This window comes from Rhinoderma darwinii, chromosome 1, assembly GCF_050947455.1.
Source record: "Rhinoderma darwinii isolate aRhiDar2 chromosome 1, aRhiDar2.hap1, whole genome shotgun sequence".
In the NCBI taxonomy this organism is placed as follows: Eukaryota; Metazoa; Chordata; class Amphibia; order Anura; family Rhinodermatidae; genus Rhinoderma; species Rhinoderma darwinii.
Genome location: NC_134687.1, coordinates 337,649,089 through 337,670,491, shown reverse-complemented (window position 1 = coordinate 337,670,491; position 21,403 = coordinate 337,649,089). Strand labels below are relative to the sequence as shown.

Here is a 21,403-nt window from a genome sequence, read left to right as displayed (position 1 = left end):
CATTCCCATCGTTTTCAAGGACCACCAAAAGCGCAGCATACTTTATCCAGTTTTGTCCTGATGGTCCTCTAAAAGTCTTTAATTGTAACTTACTGAGTGATAAGATGAAATGATTACAGATAGCGATCTCTTTCTTACTTTAAAGAACCTCCAAGACTCTCAAAAGAGATGGTGTAAGGCCCCATGCCCACTTCCGTTTTTTCCTTCAGGGTGCTAGCGCTTTTTTTGACGGCTATCACCCTGACCCATTCATTTCAATGGGGCCATGAACACTTCAGTTTTTTTGACGGTCCCGTTGTTCCGTACAGACAAAAGTAGAGCATGTCCTACTTTGGTCCGAGATTCGGTGACCATGGGGCCCATACAAGTCAATGGGTCCGTCAAAAAAACTGAAGGCACACGGAAGGCATCGGTGTGCCATCCGTGTGTGACGGAGCCGTTGAGATATTGCACTGCACTAATCGGCAGCCCCTTCTCTCTATCAGTGCTGGATAGAGAGAAGGGGCAGCCCTTTCGGGCAGAGCATCCGCAGCGATTGAAAGAAAAAGCAGTTCATACGTACCCCGGCCGTGTTCTTGGTGACGCGTCCCTCTGTTGACATCCAGTCCGACCTCCCTGGATGACGCGGCAGTCCATGTGACATGTCACACGGGATGAAACATAATCCCAGGAGGCCGGACTGGAGGAAGAAGCAGGGAGTTCTGGTTAAGTATGAACTTATTTTTTTCTGAGTTGGGGTTTTTGAAGGAAACATTAGAAATCTATATTGTGAGCGCCATGCATGGTACTCACTGTCCAGCTGTAGTCACTGTCCAGGGTGCTGAAAGAGTTACTGCCGATCAGTGCAGCCCTTTCTCTCTATCCAGCACTTAACTCTTGCAGCACCCTGGACCGTAACTACCGCTGGACAGTGAGTACCATGTGCTGCGCTCAGAAACGGAAACGCGGAGGTGTACACGGAGTACACACGGGAACCACACTAATCCAATCACGAACACACGGATCCGTGAAAAACAGCCGTGAAAACGGTGATGGAAATGTGCATGTAAATTGCATTGTGAAATTGTGCATTGTGAAATTGACAAGCGGATACCTAATTTTTTTTTCATAAGAATAAGAAAATGCAATAAAGACTGATAGCAAAAATAATTGTCAACCTCTTCTATCCATCACAAAACAAAATATTGCAGCACTTCGTTGTTAGAAAATAAAGTGAGATTTATTTGTTTCGCCCCACATGAGGTCTTGCTCTATGCATTCTATCCATCAACCACTCTCCTATGAAAATCTGTTAAAAAGCACACGCTCAAAATACATAATTGTGAATTCTGTAGCATAAATCATTGGAAAACAAAGATGACCACATGTTTGCTTCTGTAGATTGAACTATATAAGACAAACAGAAACAAATACGTAAATGGTTAATATATAGCCTTTTTAAACTACAGATAAAGGTTTTTTTTTTACTATTAGACAACATTAGTAAATGTGGGCCATTGAGTCACATAACCTATAAAGATTCTACACAAAGTAAGATCTCAGTTTTGAAAAAAATCGCAGGGAGCTGCGATGCGTTATCTTGTGATAAACCCTAAGGGTATGTGCACACGAGAAGTGGCTTTTACGTCTGAAAAGACAGACTATTTTCAGGAGAAAACAGCTTCGTCGTTTCAGACGTAAAAGCTCCTCCTTGCATTTTGCGAGGCATCTTTGACGCCCGTAATCTTGAGCTGTTCTTCATTGACTTCAATGAAAAAAGGCTCAAATTACGTTTCAAAGAAGTGTCCTGCACTTCTTTGCCGAGGCAGTCAATTTACGCGTTGTCGTTTGACAGCTGTCAAACGGCGATGCGTAAATTACTGGTCGTCGGCACAGTACGTCGGCAAACCCATTCAAATGAATGGGCAGATGTTTTCCGACGTATTGGAGCCATCGTTTCAGACGTAAAATGAGGCATAATACGCCTCGTTTACGTCTGGAACTAGGTCGTGTGAACCCAGCCTTACCCTTTTCTTTGTTATTTGCTACTAAAGCTGGCCATACATATTAGATAAAAGTCGCCTGATGATGCTGATTTTGGCTGGATTAGCCGACGATTTAATGTAATCTCTCGATTCACCCCAACGGTAGATATTGAAGGAAAGAAAATATATTTGAACATACCGGATACTTTGTTCATGTGGGACATAAGTCGCTGCCAGTCGTTTATTTGAGGTGGAGTCAGGTGAAATAGCGGCTAACCAACAGCTATCGCATTTCTTTGTCCAGTTAAAACCGTGGCATAAGGCGTAAACTACTTATACTCTTCTGAGGAACAATCCTATGTTGCATATGGCTATGCTCAATTGAACTCCCTAAATGGTCAAGTGTAAAGTTACTTTCACAAGAAAGTAGAATGAATGCAAATATAAACCATGAGACATTCCAAGGTAATTGATGGGATTCGAGAAAAAACATGGCTAAGGTGTGCAAAATGGCCTAAAATGTATATAGCAAGTGCTAACGATATAATGATTGCAGGCCTGGAGAGCATTGATGCTGCGGCCGCTGGAGTGGCGAATGCTGCCTACATGCCGTCCCGTTATGTAACACAAATACAATTTTATGTGTGTACGTATTTATACACCTGAATGAAAATTATTTCTGAGCTAGTCAAGAATGAATATTTGAATTAAAATATAATAAATGACACTAGGGCCTTTGTTAGGTCTAGTGGTCATAAACTGGAAAACGCAAATCCCAGCGTTGTATTCATTCTGCCTGCTAATGTGTGTTATATAGGAAAATAGATCCCAGCAATGTAGTAGCTCGCCACATGTGATTCGTTTGCAATATAATACAGGGTATATTAAGTAGCCCTACATGGCAATTCTACGACTCTGAAAGGAAAATTTATTTGACTACATTAAGATTTCAATTTCAACCCTGTAAGCTCCTGCACAGAGAGAACAGGCAACTCTGCAGATGAAAGCAGTAAATAGCACCCATTACTCACACAGCAAAGGGAAATCGTCATAAGCTGCATTTTAATAATGGCATTTCTAGTTTCCTTACAGAAACACTGTGGTTTCAGTGCTGAGTACTTTAGCATCATTTCCTTTCAATGACTTTCCAAAAACTTTACCTGAATAATTACCTGTAAAAGCACCACACTTTATATTTCTTCACAAATCATATTCACGCCTCTGTTTTTCCATTAGGTTTCTGTTTTTTTTTTTTTAACAATATAAGGACAGGACTGAGCAGTTTGGAATCTTATAATTACTTAAAGTGAGAAAAGGGAAAGCTGGAAGTAACAGACTTAAATATCCCAAACAATGACGTATTGTGTATTGTTCTTGCTGCAAAAGGGAAGGTTGTGATATGTTTAAACCCCCCACCAAAAAACAACAACTTGGTTTTCGTCACTTTATAGTGGTATGAGCGGTTTATACTATCAGCACTGAAGGAAAAGTAAAGTTAGACATGACTGATAAACCCGATGTGTTTCTCAGTCTGGAGGATATTGCATGCATGTTCATGAAACAGTCTTGTAGAAATCTTGTAGAGAACACAGGGGTTAATTTGCTAATGATACCTTCCATTTTCGACGGATGGCTGAGGGGTTGGGGCTTGGCTTAGGAGGCAAGGCATAGCGTTTCTAATATCCTTTCTGCAGACAGAAAAGTGAGGGAAGGCTCCTTCTACAGCCAATAACATTACTGACAGATATGGATCTGTGATCTCTTAGGACACTTTTTTTTAATATATATATATATATTTATCATACTTTTGATTAGAATTTGGGACAACATGAAATAAGGTGTATATTAGGAATTGAATGGGATTTTTTTGTGTATATTTTCTACATTAGTGTTCCTTTAAGGCCTAATTCAGACGAGCGTGTTCGGTCCGTGATATAAGGTCCGTGTGTCGGCCGCATTTCCCGGACCGAACACACTGCAGGGAGCCGGGCTCCTAGCATTATAGTTATCTATGACGCTAGGAGTCCCTGCCTCGCTGCAGGACAACTGTCCCGTATTGTAATCATGTTTTCAGTACGGGACAGTAGTTCCACGGAGAGGCAGTGTCACCTAGCGTCATAGATAACTATAATGCTAGGAGCCCGACTCCCTGCAGTGTGTTCGGTCCAGGAAATGCGGCCGCCATACGGACCTTATATCACGGACCGAACACGCTCGTCTGAATTAGGCCTAAATGAAAGTTGTTCAAAGTTATAAAAGATGTATTATGATGGTCTCTGTAAAATTGGATGCCTTAATATATCTATGCTATATATTATGAAGCCATATTGGCTAGAAGGGGATAAGAAGTATAATCCTACTTTGCATATAGCTTGCTTTTAGTTTAGTTAGATATGTTTAGGACTATGATTTGTGCTTAAAAAAGGAAAATTGTATTCTAAAATTACATCAAATATATCCATTTTATAATTTACTTAAAAAGTGTTCTCTTTTTCAAGCGTACCAAAGGTCATAAGCATTCATACATTTACATTACATTGATTAAGTTGTCATTTCAATTTCATAACATACTGGAACACATTTTACACAGTAGGATTGGGGGCATTTTTCCCACTACAGGAATATATTTTGAGTGTCCGCTATTTAGATATACAGAATAAGTGCATGTCTACCAATAACTGCATTGTAAACTCTTCTTTCATCAACATATGGGCCATAAAATCAATTTGGGGTAATATATTATTACTTTAATAATCCACAAAACTGATACATTTTCTGTTCCATTGTCAGCTCTAATGGTCCCTGTAACCATTCTAGGAAACAATCTAAATAGTAATCTCAGACACACCGCCACATTCATGTTATGCATTTAAAGCTAATAATAACCTGTACTATAGAAATATTGCCAGGATAGACCCACAAATATTTGATCGTTTTGTTAGGCAGAAGTAAATTGAGTTCTGACAGCTGTAATTCTGTGCTGAACAGTCTTTAAAGGGAACCTGTCATCAGCATTTCAACTATTGAACATTACTTATCCCTCCATTTTGCGCCTTTTATCGTAATAATCCGGTGTCCCTTTGTGCGCACACACCAGAAGAGGACATCAATGCACAAGCGCGGGATTTTGTGTGCTGGGAGAAGGCGAGGAGCTGTCAATCAAAAGTAAGGAGGCGGGGTAAACTCGGGAAGACTTGAGGAATGAAGATATGACCCTTTTCAAATGAAGATTTGACTCTTTTCAAACGAAGATTTGACTCTTTTCTGCTCATTAGCATATGGTGTGGGAACACTAAAAAAGTGCATACTAAAGCTACAGAGCCGACTAAGGCCCCATGCACACGACCGCAATTGCGGTCCGCAAAAACAGAGCCATTCACTTTCATTGAACACTGACACCTTTCCGTAGCACTACGGAAGGGTGTCCGTGCCGTGGAAATGTTCCGGGAATTATGTAACATGTCCGTTCTTTCGCATTTTGCGGGCCGTGCTCCCATACTTTGTATGGGAGCACGGCCCGAAAATGCGGCTGTCAGTCAGCGGCCGGTCGTGCCCGCAATCGCGGTCCGTGATTACGGGCACGGTTGTGTGCATGGGGCCTTAGAAGGCAATTATAGGTTATATAGAAATGATTTTTCACCCATTACCACCAGGTATTGCTGGTTTAACAGGTGAAATGCTGGTGACAGGTTCCCTTTAAGAACATATAGTAAGGAAGAGCAGACTAATGATCAATGGCTAGGAAAGTCCATAAAAAATTATGGCACGATAAACAAACAAAAAATATAATAGAAATAACAAAATAGGAATTGCAGGTTGTTAGGTAGCTAAAAACTTACGAAGGTTCTTCAGATACAGCTGTGGCCTCTTCCAGCTCCTGCGCTTGCTTGTACCATGGCAGCTTAGCTTCCACAGGTAGCTTTTCTGTATCATGAAAAAGCAGAGTCTTTTTAAAACACTAAAGATCCAGAAATTACTGTCATCAAATCAAAATTTCAGAGCCATGTTTGCAAAAAGTCTAAAACACTAAACATTTTTTGTTTCTAAACTCATCAAAGGAAAACTCCACCAAGTAAGGCCCCATGCACACGAAAGTAAAAACGCCCGTAATTACGGGCCGTTATTATGGCCCGTAATTACGGGCCCATAGACTTCTATTGGCCACGGGTACCTCCCCGTATGCTTACGGGAAGGTGCCCGTGCCGTTAAAAAATATAGAACATGTCCTATTTCAGGCCGTAAAAACGGCATGGGCAGGCCCATAGAAGTCTATGGAGCTCCCGTAATTACGGGTGACTACGTGTGTGCACCCTTAATTACGGGAGCGTTGCTAGGCGACATCAGGGGATAGTCACTGTCCAGGGTGCTGAAAGAGTTAACTGATCGGCAGTAACTCTTTCAGCACCCTGAACAGTGACTAACAATCACAATATAGATCAACCTGTAAAAAAAATAGAAGTTCATACTTACCCAGAACTCCCTGCTTCTTCCTCCAGTCCGGCCTCCCGGGATGATGTTTCAGCCCATGTGACCGCTGCAGCCAATCACAGGCCAATCACAGGCTGCAGCAGTCACATGGTCTGCCACGTCATCCAGGGAGGTCGGACTGGATGTCAAGAGAGGGACGCGTCACCAAGACAACGGCCGGGTAAGTATGAATTTATTTTACTTTTTCTGCGGAAAGGGCTGTCCCTTCTCTCTATCCTGCAGTGATAGAGAGAAGGGCTGCCGATTACTGCAGTGCAATTTTGCAGCGAAAACGTGCCCGTAAATACAGGTGCAATACTGGTGACACCGGACACGTATTTACGGGCACGGGTCCGTAAATACTGGTGCAATACGGGTCGAATACGTGTGACCAAGGACCCGTATTTACGCCAGTATTTACGGGAGGAAAAAAATACGTTCGTGTGCATGAGGCCTTAGGGTGCGTTCACATATATCAGTTGCATCAGCATCAGTCTTTTTTTTTGTCTCTCAAGTGATTACAACGGATGCAAAAACTGATGCAAAAATGTATCAGTTGCCATCAGTCTTTTCCACAATTTTTACTACAAAACCATGAGTTGTCGTTAGTTTTTACCATCAGTTTTTACAGTGGTGCTATCTACCGGGGGGGGGGGGGAGTAGTGCTATATACAGGGAGGAGGTGGCGCTATCTACAGGGGGGGGCAGGGGTGGCACTAAATTCTGCTCCTGCTCCCCGGCACAACTTATGTGCCAAGTGCCAGAAGAGATCGCATAGAAAGCTATGGGATCCATTCTAGCATCAGTTTCCCTCTGTCTTTTCTGCAACACGCCGGAGGAAAACTGAAAGGGACAACTGACATGTATGAACGGCCCCTAAGAAGGTGGTTAATACGTGAAAATATAAGACATTTCATAATGTATTTAGTCTATTTAAAAATGAACAGTGAAATTACTTTGCGTTTATAGTGTGACCTACAGTAATAACGTAAAAAATCCTGCTCATTCTCTTGGAAGGTCTTGGAAGTACAATGTCCAACTTCTAAAAACTGTCAGCGCTTAACGACCCCAGGAATGTATAACAATGCATCTACATATGCTGTTAGATACAGGCGCTCTCAGACACACCATGATGAGCGGCTGCTTGTCGCATAAGAAAGCAGCTTCTTGTGAACCCTGACTCACACAGCATCTCAGTTCCTCCTTGGAGATAAGAAAAGACTACTCTGCATGTGACTGGGGTTGTGCCAGGTTTTATTAAAAGGTGCCCTCCTACCCACTCTAAAATTAATGACATCCTGACTGACAACTTTAGTTTTCTCCCCACTTGGAATCATTGGTTGGTATTTTACAGTTTCTCAGAATATTGCATGTATCTTATGTGAAGGGGACCCTAGCACTGACCTAAGGGACATTATGGCTCTTTCATCTGTAACTCTCTCTTTACCTCCCCCCCTTCCTCTTTTGTACTAATCTTAAATTCTTCCACCATCTCTCTCATTATTTTTGCACCTTGGTCCATCCTCTTTCATCTCCCAGCCCATTGTTCTTACTCCATTATTTCCACTTTGTGTTTTATTAAAAAATCCAACATTCTGACTCCACAGCTTACACCTTTACGGTGCCTGCCGCTCACTTTTTTGCATATGTTGGGCTGTGCCCCATGGTGGGCTGTACTCTGGCCTAGTGATATTTGCATAAATAAAGAATTTAAATAAAAAAATGCTGGTCTCTCCCCTAGGTTAATAAAGTAACTTAATCTCAAAACATGCAGTCATTTCATGGCTATTCATTTATATGAAATAATCTATATAAATTATATTTTCACATACGAACTACTTCCTAGTGTTTGCTTTAAGGTGGCATTTTCAAGTAAGTTATGGTAAAATTTGGTCTTTCTTTATGCAATTCCCATGAGAACATATCCAACAAATGAGCTCAAATGACCTATAAATCACTATTATGGGTTTCTTGATCCATTTACTTAGAAACCCCAAGTGTGAGTACATTGCATAATAGCCACAGTTTGGATATTATAATACATAATAAGGCAGTAGAAATGGCAGAATACTTTTTGCTGACTTGCACTAATCATTGATAGCATAAACCGTTCTATAAAAAAAAGCACAAACATCAAGTAATAGTAAACAGATCAGCAAAAGACTATAACAAGATGTGATATTTTTATATTGATACAAGTTATTAGTTCCAAAAGTGGAAACTAAAACCGAATGTGTAAAATACTAACTTGCAATACAACTGGAATACATAAATGACGGTTGTGTTACAGCTGGCCAAGCTGTTGAAAGGGTAATATCATTTCCACTTCTTCAAACAACACATACAATTTAATACATGGAATCTTCTGGCCTCACAAACACATGTTAAAAATATAACAAGCTGCTTGGAAGCAAGAAATGCTATGCTGAGAAAACCTATAAAAGAAACTGGGCCCACAAGTTCTGAAGAAGCTTTACAAAGTAATATGAGACCCAACATGGTGTCTGTGAAGATAATCAAGATGTGGCTTAAAGCATTATAAAAGGAGACCTGTGTCTATAGATGAAATCAGGACTTGAAAAGTTTTAGCAGGAAAGCAACATCGTACAATACAAAGTCCCAAAACCCATCTTATCAGCCCATCCGCAGAGCTGCACTTCAAGAATGAGAAACATATTTTGTTTAGTTATTACTGATGAAAAACAGGACACAAAATGTCAAACACGCTGTCTTATTCTCCAATCCATTTAATTTTTCCTTCAATTAGCCAACCATATTTCTCAGATATTTGCTCTCAAGGTAGTGAAATCCATGCAAGGAATTCATTAGCTGACAAGGGTGACTGATCTTGATCCAATGTTATGGCAAAATGTTGTTTCTACCATTTCCTCACATATGGATATGGGTTTTATTGTCCTCCGTGTCATGATATGAGAGGTTATATTGTAATAAACTGCAAGCGCTCTGGTCCTGTGTGGGAACTGCAAAATTGGAAGGTATGCTGAAGTATAGTCAATTCACATCTGTAGCAGAAGGTGAAGACACAAAGCAGATAGATAGTAGATGGTCATGTGTGGTAAGCCTCCCAGTTTGACCCCAGGATAATTTTTCTCAGGGTCTTACAAATGATAAATAAAATTGCTCAATATGTCCCACACAAGTCTTTTTACTTAATGTTTTTTTTTTTTTAACGTTTTATAAGCTTTTAGAGATGTTTTAAGGTTATAGGCAGTTGAAGTATTTCTAATGCTGACAAAACATGGTTTTAATTTATGGTGTTTTATATGTTTAGCAATTGTAAATATCTAAATTTGTAAAGTGTATAACTTGTTCTATTTTGTTTCTCTTGTATACAATTTGTAAGTATAAGAATTGTAAACACAATGGATGGTGCACAATTTACAACCCTGAAAAAATGAGAGGGGGCGGCAGGAAAATGTGGGTAAAAGCAACCTGGTGACCCTGCCCAGAGATTCTGTCTAAGCCCATCCTTTGCCTTTACTATTAAGACTAACATTGCATCCTAGCAGTTTCCATCAAAACTAGTTTTCATCCATATGCCATATTTTTATGCAATATATGGTTCCACAGTAAAAAAAAATTGATCAATCTGCTACTCTACAGTGCCCCTCCCCCACAATTTTTCTACTACTTATCCCAAACGCCTCTGTTTTGAGTGTTCATTAAATTTGTGCACAAATCACTCACTATAGACTTTATAGGTTTAAAATAAGATCAGTTCAAAGAAGGCTATCCATAAGTAAAACTATACATGTAAAGTTTGTTTTCATATCAGTACAGTTAAAATTGTTATAGTGATCAGAATTAAAACTGTAAACTAACCAGGTATTCTCCTACAGTAGTTCATACAAATGTGTAAATAGAAAATAAAATAGATCCATTGAATAATAAAATAATTTGCTTTAAAGGGAATCTGTCAGATGATTTATGCATTCCCTAACCCCGCCCCCACACAGTGATTGACAGATTTACTTGTATCAGTGTGTGTACAGGGAAGGCTGTCAATCACTGTGTGTGGGAGGGGTTAGCAGGACTCTCACAGTCTTTCTTAGGAGTCAGAATTCCTGCTTCAAATCCTATAAACCAGCTCGGCTTCTCTCCCTCTATAATATTTTGCTCCTCCGTTATTTAGATATCAGTGCCGTTATATTTGGGGCCAGATATTTAAATAACCCCCTGAACTGTCAATGGGGCGTGTAATGGCAAGGGGGCGTGTAACATGGCTGTGAGACTGTCCAATCAGCTATGGACAGTATCACAGCAAAAGCTGGAGAGAGGAGAGCGTGTGCGCGCGCACGTTCTCACTCTTCAGCTCTCGGCAGACAAGGACAAGACTGATCTCTCGCAAGAGACCACACAGTCTTGTACTTGTCTGCCGAACTGGCAATGGGTGCGTGTCACTGTTGCGGACAGTGCAAGAGCAGGAGAGAGGAGAGCACGCATGCGCGCGCACACTCTCACTCTTCAGCTCTCGGCAGACAAGGAGAAGGATACTCAGCTGCACATGTATGGGCAGGTGAAAGGTTATTTTTAAGATTCAGAATTCTAACCTGAATCTCAGATTTTATCCAATGAAATAAGATGTGAAAAGATGTCCCTGTCTAATGAGTATCAACATTGTATTAGCATATTTGTTTACAGAGGAAGTATATGAACGTTTTGCTAAGTAAACTTTTGCAACTTTGTTTTCAGTAAAATATCACAAGAAAATTGCTTCATTTAAAAACAATCCCATTCAATTCTTAATAAGATCTTTTTCACCTTACTATCACATACTATTCTAGAGGAACAAAATTGCATAACTTTTATCCTCTTTGGGATTTATAAGAATATACTGTAGTGGGTAAGGCGTCCATATAACAAGCACATTTTAATAGTGCTTTATCTTAAGAAGACTCTGAACCAACCAAAGCTCCTTTGCACTATTACATTCAATTTATGATATAGGGGTTGCCAAAAATGTATTTTGCTAACAATGTTTTAGCTAAGACAATATGCATTATAACAGAAACGAGGTGAAGGACATCTATGGCTTTTCCAAAATAAAAGTTTGGACTACTCTATTTTCTCAAACTCACAATGCCTGCCATGTGAATACTATGATATATATATATATTGTGTGGCTTCTGCTAATGTATTACTAATAGAAATGCTAAAGAGATATTGTTCCTTATCCATCAAATGGTATCTACTACTACTACTACTACTACTACTACTACTACTACTGCTACTACTACTACTACTACTGCTACTGCTACTACTACTGCTACTGCTACTGCTACTGCTACTACTGCTGCTGCTGCTACTGCTACTGCTGCTACTGCTACTGCTACTGCTGCTACTACTGCTACTACTGCTGCTGCTGCTACTGCTACTGCTGCTGCTACTGCTACTGCTGCTGCTGCTGCTGCTACTGCTACTGCTGCTGCTACTGCTACTGCTGCTGCTACTGCTACTGCTGCTACTGCTACTGCTGCTACTGCTGCTGCTACTACTACTACTATACTGCTACTGCTGCTACTGCTACTGCTACTACTACTGCTGCTGCTGCTACTACTACTGCTGCTGATGCTACTGCTGCTGCTGCTGCAGCTGCTGCTGCTGCTACTGCTACTGCTGCTACTGCTGCTGCTGCTGCTGCTGCTACTGCTACTACTGCTACTGCTACTGCTACTGCTGCTACTGCTACTGCTGCTACTGCTACTGCTGCTACTGCTGCTACTGCTACTGCTACTACTACTACTACTGCTACTGCTACTACTATTACTACTACTACTATTACTTCTACTACTACTACTACTACTACTACTACTACTACTAACGGAATCAGAATTATTTACTGTATAGATCTGTAAATATGGGAAATTCCCAGAGCACTCACACAATTACTATTGCATAAACATAGACAAACATATAATGTTGGAAATCAAATTAAGTAAAAGTTGTGTGTGAACCTTGTCTGACTACAGTCTAAACAGTGGCACATGAGAAACCTACTGAACTTAACCACATTCTAATTAGTCAAGCCTGTATAAAGACTTCAATTAAATCAGTGCTAACTTACTAACTAGTTGGAATCAATCTATTGGGTATCGGTTATCAGACGAAAGGTTTACATTTTAATTTTCTGTTCATACAGTACATACATTTGGATTAAGTGCAGAAGGTTAAAGGATCCTTTTCAAATTTAGTTGTTGACAGTAAAAGATCAGAGCTAAATATCAAGATGAGACCTTTACACATAACTTTATAAGCAATAAATGACAAAAGACCTATGTTTTTACTAAGAATCCCTAGCCAATCACTAACCACAACTATTTCCAATTTGATTATAAAAAAAAAATACAGTGCCCCTGGTTACCAAAAGTAGTCATTCTTTTAATGGTCTACCTTGTGCATCTCAGGATTTTCAAACTAATTTTGAAATGATGGTAGATGGTACTATAGTCACCATCTTCTAGAAACAGCTATAAAGTTAAGACTGAATTGATGTAAAAAGGAAGAGAAACAACTTATTTTACTGTACTCATTTGAAATAAGTTTGTTAGCAAAACCTGGTTAATCTCTGAAGTTAAACTGCTAGACATAGTGCATGGTGTGACTTACCTTTCATCTTGAAGCAAGGTATGGGTACAGTACATTCCTCCTTGATGTGAGGCTTTGTTTTTGGGCTACAGCCTCCTGTATGGATGCCTCTGTGATCTATGCAAAGAACTACTCGGTACCTAAGTCCATGGCCACAGGTGACAGTGCACTAGAAAACATATAAACATAACAAGCCACATTAAAAAAATTAGCAAATTAGCAAATGTATCAATTTAATCAGTGAAGTGACCTGTCATCTGAATTTAAAGTCTCTGTACACCTTTGTAAGCATATTTTTTAAAAATTGAACGTATAAAGTGTTTTTAAACGACTTTAAAAGTCACTTTTAATTATTATTTTTTTACTTTTTGAGATACAGCTTCTATGTATGCTGTATACATAGAAGCTGTATTGTTCTGTCTCAGCCGATTCTGTCAGTTCAGATGAATTGAATGTGTAGTCGAATAAGTCAATGCATTTGGACTATTAAAGGGTTAATAGCACACCACACAGCTGTGTGAGTAGGATAAGAAGCTGAATGTAATGTGGTCAATGTAACCTGCATGGACAGTGTTCATGTATCTTTTATCCAACCAGGCAGTATCCAATCAGCCCATGAAAAAGTGTAGTATATGTGTGCAGCAACCAATCAAGTGTGCTCTTATTATCCTGTAGTGTTGGGATATTAGCACTAACTGTGTGAGAATACCTTTCTCTTTATGATTCACCATGATCACCAGCGAGGATCAGCTATGGATCCTCACTGGTGGGCATGGTGAATCCAAAATGATCCCAGTGATATTAACCCTCAAGACAGGGAAGATACAAGAGAGTGGGAGAGAGATTAAAGATTCTGAGGGGTAATATCACTATATGTACAATGTTTGGTTAACTATTTCTAAAGGTTAATTCACCTGAATGTTTAGTAATCTAGTTATTTATATTGACCTTATTTTCTTGTGATCATATAAACAGTCACTGCTCCACTTCTAGGAGTCTCGAGACAAACTATATTTACTCATGGTTCTTTCTTGGAGAAGACCTTTCAATGATATAGTGCATTTGAATGTTAATTCCATCCATTTTCATCATGACTTAGGGTTCTTTTACATGGGAAGATACATTTCTAAAAACGAGTGCCGATTGACAATCGAGTTCGAAAGACATGCATTTATACTGTATGTAACAATTCCCCACCTCCTGTATTTTCTACCAGTGCCTGTTTACACGAGGGCATGCACCGCAGACAAATGATAAAAGTTTCGACCAACAACAGATGAGCAGTTTCTCACTGATCATGCAATCACTGCACATATTTACACGGGTCAATGCTTGCAAACTTTTACTCAATATTTTTATACACTGTAATTGCACCATGAAAAAGGCCCTTTCTATGATTACATCTATATATCTATGTATAGATCTTTCTTTATTTCTGTCTTTGAGATAGACAGAACAATCAGTCTATCTTAAATCATTTTACTTTGGGATGAAAAACCAATTTAGTATGAGATACTCACCGGTGACCATTCTTGAGCCAACCATTTTGGACAATCAAAAATGTTGCATGGTTGGACTATAGGCATCTTTGGAGTGTACATACATTTCCATTCTTCCACAGAGCTAATCTGCCCTTGCATGTCTTCTTCCACACAGGAGACTGTTCGGCTTTGTATCCCTCCACCACAAGATGAGGAGCAAGCAGTCCAGGGTGTATTTTCCCATCTTAGCAAGAAATATAAAGGTTTATCTATGTTAGTACTGTGGTTTAAAAAAAATTCTAGTTGCTAGATTTTGAGAATTTAAGTCAATAAATTCAATAAAATTACCCTCAGTAACCACAAAGACTGGCCATACAGATTCGATATTTATTGGTGAATCCTGTCGATTTTGGACAGGATCAATTGTCACAGCCTCACTGTCTACGAATGTTTGCCATTTAGGGGAAAAAATATTCGACAAGTTATATTTTAGCCATCCGATCCTTTGTCTCCCGAGGAGTGGCGTCTAAAGTGTCTGGAAAAAGTGACAAAGTGATATGTGTCTGACATCTACCTAGCTAATTCCACTAAATTATAAGATTGTTGCATCACAGTCGACCCATCTGCTTAATTTTTAAGATTAGTATTGATTTTGACACATAAAAGGATTTGTGACGTGTTTCCAAAGTTTTACACATTCACTTAATAGTCTTAGCACCAAGACTTCCCATAGAGAAAGCATTATATATGGGGAAATACAACAGTTATAGAATATGGAAAAGCAATAAAAACAGTGTTACAAACGTCCATCTGCTTATTTCATCGACACTCTTTTTTAATATCACTGTACTTCATTTTTTAGATGGTAAAACAGATTTCTAGTTTACGACACTACATCATAGTAAGTTTTTACTAGTCCTCCTACTAGTTGCAAAAAGTATTGCAGCAGGTCTATGTAACCTCGGCTTATATAATGTGCTATCGAAAATTAAAAAGTGAAAAAGAACAGTGACACGTGAGCTCAGAAAATTGCTGCTACTGTATATTTTCTATATAAGGTATTGTACAAGGAAATATAGCAAGCATCAGGTTTCCAAGGGAGATGGTCGGGGACTTACTTTCGATCATTAAGGCAGCCCTGACTTTAGACCTGTAAAATGAGACTTAAAACTAATATTTTTACACTCATGAGTAGCCAGGCTGGAAGCTGAGGTCATTAAAAAAATGATTTCAGAAGCAGAAGCAATGAAGGAATCATGTTACTTTGAAAACTAGTCCTCACTTTTGCTATGAAGCGGCTTCTATTTAACTCTTTTGTGATACATTGAACCATATGAAATAACACATGATGCCCATGACAGCAGTTCAAGGGTTAAGCTCAGATGAAAATGTAAAACTGGCCAATACTTTACTTTTTACAAGGTAATCAAACGTAATGGACTAGCCGCAGAAGAGGTAAATAAAACACTGCAGGCCCATTCATGTATAATTGTGTGCATTCAAATAAGTGAAACCTGATTTTTATCGCTGAGGGTCAGGGTCCCGATACCCCAAACGAACAGCTGATTTTGCTCGGGGAAGCCGGGCATCTCCCTTGCAGGAAAAATTTAGTAATACATAGTGGCCATCCAGAACAGAGAGAGGCTTTCTGTTCTGACTCATAGAGAGGTGTCCCAAGCGGTGGACCTCTAAGTATGATGTCCATATGCCCTATGGTCAGGGCTGTCTTCATGAGACAATCCCTTAAATAAGAAATGGCATGGCAGCGTAGATGGCAAATATCACATTATCATATTTTATATATAATATACATTTTTATCTGAATAAAAATGTAAAGGAAAAAAAGATATTGTAATCTCAAACAACTAACCAAGATTTGTTACTTAGGGCTTTGTTTATGGCTATCAGTTTTGGTCTATTTTCAAACCCAACCGAACTGGGCTTGCTGGACAAGTGGCTTGTGCATAAGTGGAGTTAAAAAAAAAAAAGAGTTACAAGGTGGAGTTAAAGTTCCTGTAAGTAGTCTACTTTTTTTTTTTTTATTGTTCACTGTTCTCTATAATTGGGATAATGGATAGCAAGATCGGAGGTATTCTTCAGTGAACAGTTTGTCACATGTATACATGACTAGAGCAGGAATTCCAGGGTGAATACCTCTGTGGCAGATGTGAGTATGTTGTTCACCTGGAAGCTCGCATTAGAGATCCGGAGGAGCAAAATGCCACACTGAGGACGATAGACAATCTTGAGCGAAGCATGCTGCTCACGGAGCACACAGTTAGTGGGTTAAATCTGGAGGGTGGAGAAATGGGTTAGAAGGACCAGGCAAGTAGCTGGGTTAATGTAGTTAGGGGCAGTAGAAAGGATACCCAGAAAAGGAAAGCCACTCCTGTTTCTGTTATTCCAAGCAAAATTGCAAAATCGGGTAATGATGCGAGGGTGTCAGTCTCAGAAATAGCAGCCCTAGTGGTTACTGATCTCCCTAACAGCCGGGAGAACAACTCAGCTAGCAGTCAGGGAGGATGGCAATGAAGATAGAGCAAGACAGTTAGTGATTATAGGGAATTCTATTATCAGGAAAACAAATATAACAATTTGTCGCCAAGACCACCTCAACCGAATGATTTGCTGTCTCCCTGATGCCAGGGTTCAACATTTTCTTATTTGTTTACCTGAAAGCTATAGATAATCACTAATTTCCTAAATGAGCAGGTCAACTATGTTCATGGGCGTGCGTAGCATAAAATGCAGCCTATGTAGCGGCTATAAGCCCACTGTAGAAAGATGGTCTATCCCCTTTTCTAATGGGTGGTGAGAATGTGTAAAGATCTCCCCTTTCCAGAAGCACTGCAACATTAGCAATTAAAGGAATCTACTAAAGAGTCGTGGAGAGGGAATTAGGGGAACAAGTTGTCCCAGTTGTTGGTCTGTTTGGTGGCATGAACAAGAAAAGTTTTTATATGGGCCCTCCTCTCCGAATGCCACAGATACATGTTCTCGCCGGTCTGCTGAGGTGGCAAGCAGTGTTCCCTACAAGGTGCTGCGCGGCCATGCACCTTACACAGTCCGCCTGCTCACTAAAGTTTAAAGCCCGCACACTGTCCCGATCGGCGGGCAGATGCAGTGGCGTCGCTAGCACCGGAGGGGGCTCCAGCTCTAGCGACAGCCACATTCACTTGTATGTGTGTCCTCAAGACGCAGATACAAATGAATACTATAGGCTGCAGGCCACGTTAGACCCGCAGCCTATAAGGCGCTGGGAAGACTCCCTGCGCAGGCTGGCGTGATAACGTCACATCATCACGTCTGCGCATGTGTCCCACCAGAGAGGCAGTGTAGCGCTCTGTCAGTCGTGGGAGCGGGGCAAGGTAAGTACAATCTTTTGTTTTTTGAGGGGGCTGGGTGTTAATATACAGGGGGGAATTGCTGTGTAGCACTATATACAAGGGGAGGGGGATTGCTATGTGGCAGTATATACATGGGGGGGAATTTGTGTGTTGTAATATACAGGGGGGGATTGCTGTGTAGGTAGCACTATATACAAGGGGAAGGGGGGGCTGTGTGACAGTATATACAAGGGGAGAGGGGGGCTGTATAGCATTATATACAGGGGGGAGTGCTGTGTAGCACCATATACAAGGGGAGGGGGGATTGCTGTGTGGCAGTATATACAATGGGAGAGATTGCTGTGTGGCAGTATATACAAGGGGAGGGGGGAATGCTGTGTGGCAGTATATACAAGGGGAGTGTTAGGGATCTGCCAGGTACTTCATCTAGCTATACTCCTGGGATTAATCAATCCACACCTGAGGCCAGACCTGTTCGACTGACACCATCTCCCACCAACCAGGGTGGCAGGCTCAGGAGTGGGAGAGCCTATCGCGGCCTGGTCTCTCGGAGTTAGCTCCGCCCCCTGCCCTTTATTACCTGCCCTGTGCTCTCCCTCAGTGCTTGTAATTCTTTTGGATTCCTGGCCCCACTGCTGCTTGCTCCAGCCTGCTTCTGCCGTGCTTCTGCCTTGCTGCAGTTCTGCTTGACCTGCTTTGCTTGCCCTGGCTTGCTTCTGTCTCTGTGCCTGCTCGGGTGTACTCACTTCGTCCTGGTCCTGACTGTTCGTTCGCCGCCCCGTTTCCTCGTGGCGTTCCGTGGCTACTGCCCCTTCCCTTGCGTGTTCCCCGTTTGTCTTCCTGTGCACTTAGCCAGCGTAGGGACCGCCGCCCAGTTGTACCTCGTCGCCTAGGGCGGGTCGTTGCAAGTAGGCAGGGACAGGGCGGTGGGTAGATTAGGGCTCACTTTCCCTTCACCTCCTTCCTGCCATTACATAATTACAAGCCCTTACCTAGTCTACCCTTTCTCCTACGCTGACGCTATCATGGACCCCCTTGAGACCCTGACCCAGCAGATGCAGGGCCTCTCCCTACAGGTCCAGGCCCTGGCCCAAAGGGTCAATCAGGGTGACGCTGCTTTAGTAGTACCCCTCACCTCACCTCTAGAACCCGACCTCAAGTTACCTGACCGGTTTTCAGGGGACCGTAAGACGTTTCTCTCCTTCCGGGAGAGTTGCAGACTGTATTTCCGCCTAAAGCCCCACTCCTCAGGTTCCGAGAACCAGCGGGTGGGTATCATCATATCCCGACTCCAGGAAGGGCCCCAAGAGTGGGCCTTCTCCTTGGCTCCTGACGCCCCTGAACTTTCCTCTGTTGATCGTTTTTTCTCTGCCCTCGGACTCATTTACGACGAGACTGACAGGACTGCTTTAGCCGAGAGTCAGCTGGTGACCTTACGTCAGGGTAGGAGACCGGTTGAGGAATACTGTTCTGATTTTAGGAAGTGGTGCGTAGCTTCTCAGTGGAACGATCCGGCCCTAAGGTGCCAGTTTAGGTTAGGATTATCTGACGCCCTGAAGGATCTGCTGGTTAGCTACCCCTCGCCTGACTCCCTTGACCAGGTTATGGCCCTAGCAGTACGACTTGACCGACGTCTCAGGGAACGTCAGCTAGAACGCTTCAGTGTGCTCCCCTCTGACTTTTCTGCGATTCCCCCCGAGGTCCCGTCTCCTCGCCCCTCCACGGAGGACTCGGAGGTACCTATGCAACTCGGGGCCTCCATGTCCCCTCGACAACGTAGGGAGTTTCGCAGAATGAATGGTCTCTGCTTCTACTGTGGGGACGACAAGCATCTACTGAACACCTGTCCCAGGCGCAAGAATAAGAAGCCGGAAAACTTCCGCGCCTAAGTGATCATCGGGGAGGTCACTTGGGCGCACAGGTATTTCCCGTTAATGTGAAACGCAATAAAATTTTGCTTCCCTTTCAGGTCTCGTTTGCTGGCCGGTCTGCCACGGGCAGTGCTTTCGTGGATTCTGGCTCATCTGCTAATATCATGTCTGTGGAATTTGCTATGTCTCTAAAGATGCCTTGTATTGATTTACCTTATCCTATCCCTGTAGTAGGAATCGACTCAACCCCCCTTGCTAATGGTTATTTTACTCAGCATACCCCTGTTTTTGAACTCCTGGTTGGCTCCATGCATTTGGAGCAGTGCTCTGTACTGGTGATGCAGGGATTATCGTCTGATCTGGTATTAGGTCTTCCCTGGTTGCAGTTGCATAATCCCACGTTTGATTGGAATACTGGGGATCTCACCAAATGGGGTAATGAATGTCTGATGTCATGTCTTTCTGTTAACTCTATTTCTCCCCGGGAGGAGGTAAACACGCTTCCTGAGTTTGTTCAGGACTTCGCCGATGTGTTTTCCAAGGAGGCCTCTGAGGTGTTGCCCCCCCATAGAGATTACGATTGCGCCATCGATTTGGTGCCTGGTGCCAAGCTTCCTAAGGGTAGGATATTTAATCTTTCATGTCCTGAACGTGAAGCGATGAGGGTATATATCCAAGAATGCCTGGCCAAGGGTTTCATTCGCCCCTCGACTTCTCCTGTAGGTGCTGGCTTCTTCTTCGTGGGGAAGAAGGATGGTGGTCTTAGGCCGTGCATTGATTATCGTAACCTGAATAAGGTCACCGTAAGGAACCAGTACCCACTTCCTTTGATTCCGGATCTTTTTAATCAGGTTCAGGGAGCCCAGTGGTTTTCTAAGTTCGATCTACGGGGGGCATATAACCTTATCCGCATCAAAGAGGGGGATGAGTGGAAAACTGCGTTCAACACACCCGAGGGTCATTTCGAATACCTGGTCATGCCCTTTGGGTTGTGTAATGCCCCTGCTGTCTTCCAGAATTTTATTAATGAAATCCTGAGAGATTACCTGGGGATATTTCTTGTTGTGTACCTTGATGACATACTGGTGTTTTCCAAGGACTGGTCCTCCCACGTGGAGCATGTCAGGAAGGTGCTCCAGGTCCTTCGGGAGAATAATCTGTTTGCTAAGACTGAAAAATGTGTCTTTGGGGTACAGGAGATACCATTTTTAGGGCAAATCCTCACTCCTCATGAATTCCGCATGGACCCTGCCAAGGTTCAAGCTGTGGCGGAATGGGTCCAACCTGCCTCCCTTAAGGCGTTACAGTGTTTTTTAGGGTTCGCCAACTATTACAGGAGATTTATTGCCAACTTCTCGGTCGTCGCTAAGCCTCTTACGGACCTCACCCGCAAGGGTGCCGATGTCCTCCATTGGCCCCCTGAGGCCGTCCAGGCCTTTGAGACTCTCAAGAAGTGCTTTATCTCGGCCCCCGTGCTGATTCAGCCCAACCAAGAGGAGCCATTTATTGTGGAGGTTGACGCTTCCGAGGTGGGAGTGGGGGCCGTCTTGTCCCAGGGTACCAGCTCCCTCACCCATCTCCGCCCCTGTGCTTACTTCTCTAGGAAGTTTTCGCCCACGGAGAGTAACTATGATATTGGCAACCGCGAACTTCTAGCCATTAAATGG

The 21,403-nt window shown here is 42.1% G+C and overlaps 1 protein-coding gene across 3 annotated transcripts in view; it reads right to left on the bottom strand.

Moving 5' to 3' along the window:
* ADAMTSL1 (ADAMTS like 1) overlaps positions 1 to 21,403 on the bottom strand; it is a 341,136-nt gene that overhangs the window by 112,730 nt on the left and 207,003 nt on the right. For all 3 annotated transcript variants that reach the window (XM_075825670.1, XM_075825676.1, XM_075825684.1), the window contains exons 11-13: positions 14,558 to 14,762; positions 13,059 to 13,206; positions 5,804 to 5,888 (exon numbers count right to left, since the gene is read on the bottom strand). In XM_075825670.1, the coding sequence (XP_075681785.1) occupies positions 5,804 to 5,888; positions 13,059 to 13,206; positions 14,558 to 14,762 (438 nt within the window). The remainder of the gene's footprint in view (positions 1 to 5,803; positions 5,889 to 13,058; positions 13,207 to 14,557; positions 14,763 to 21,403) is intronic.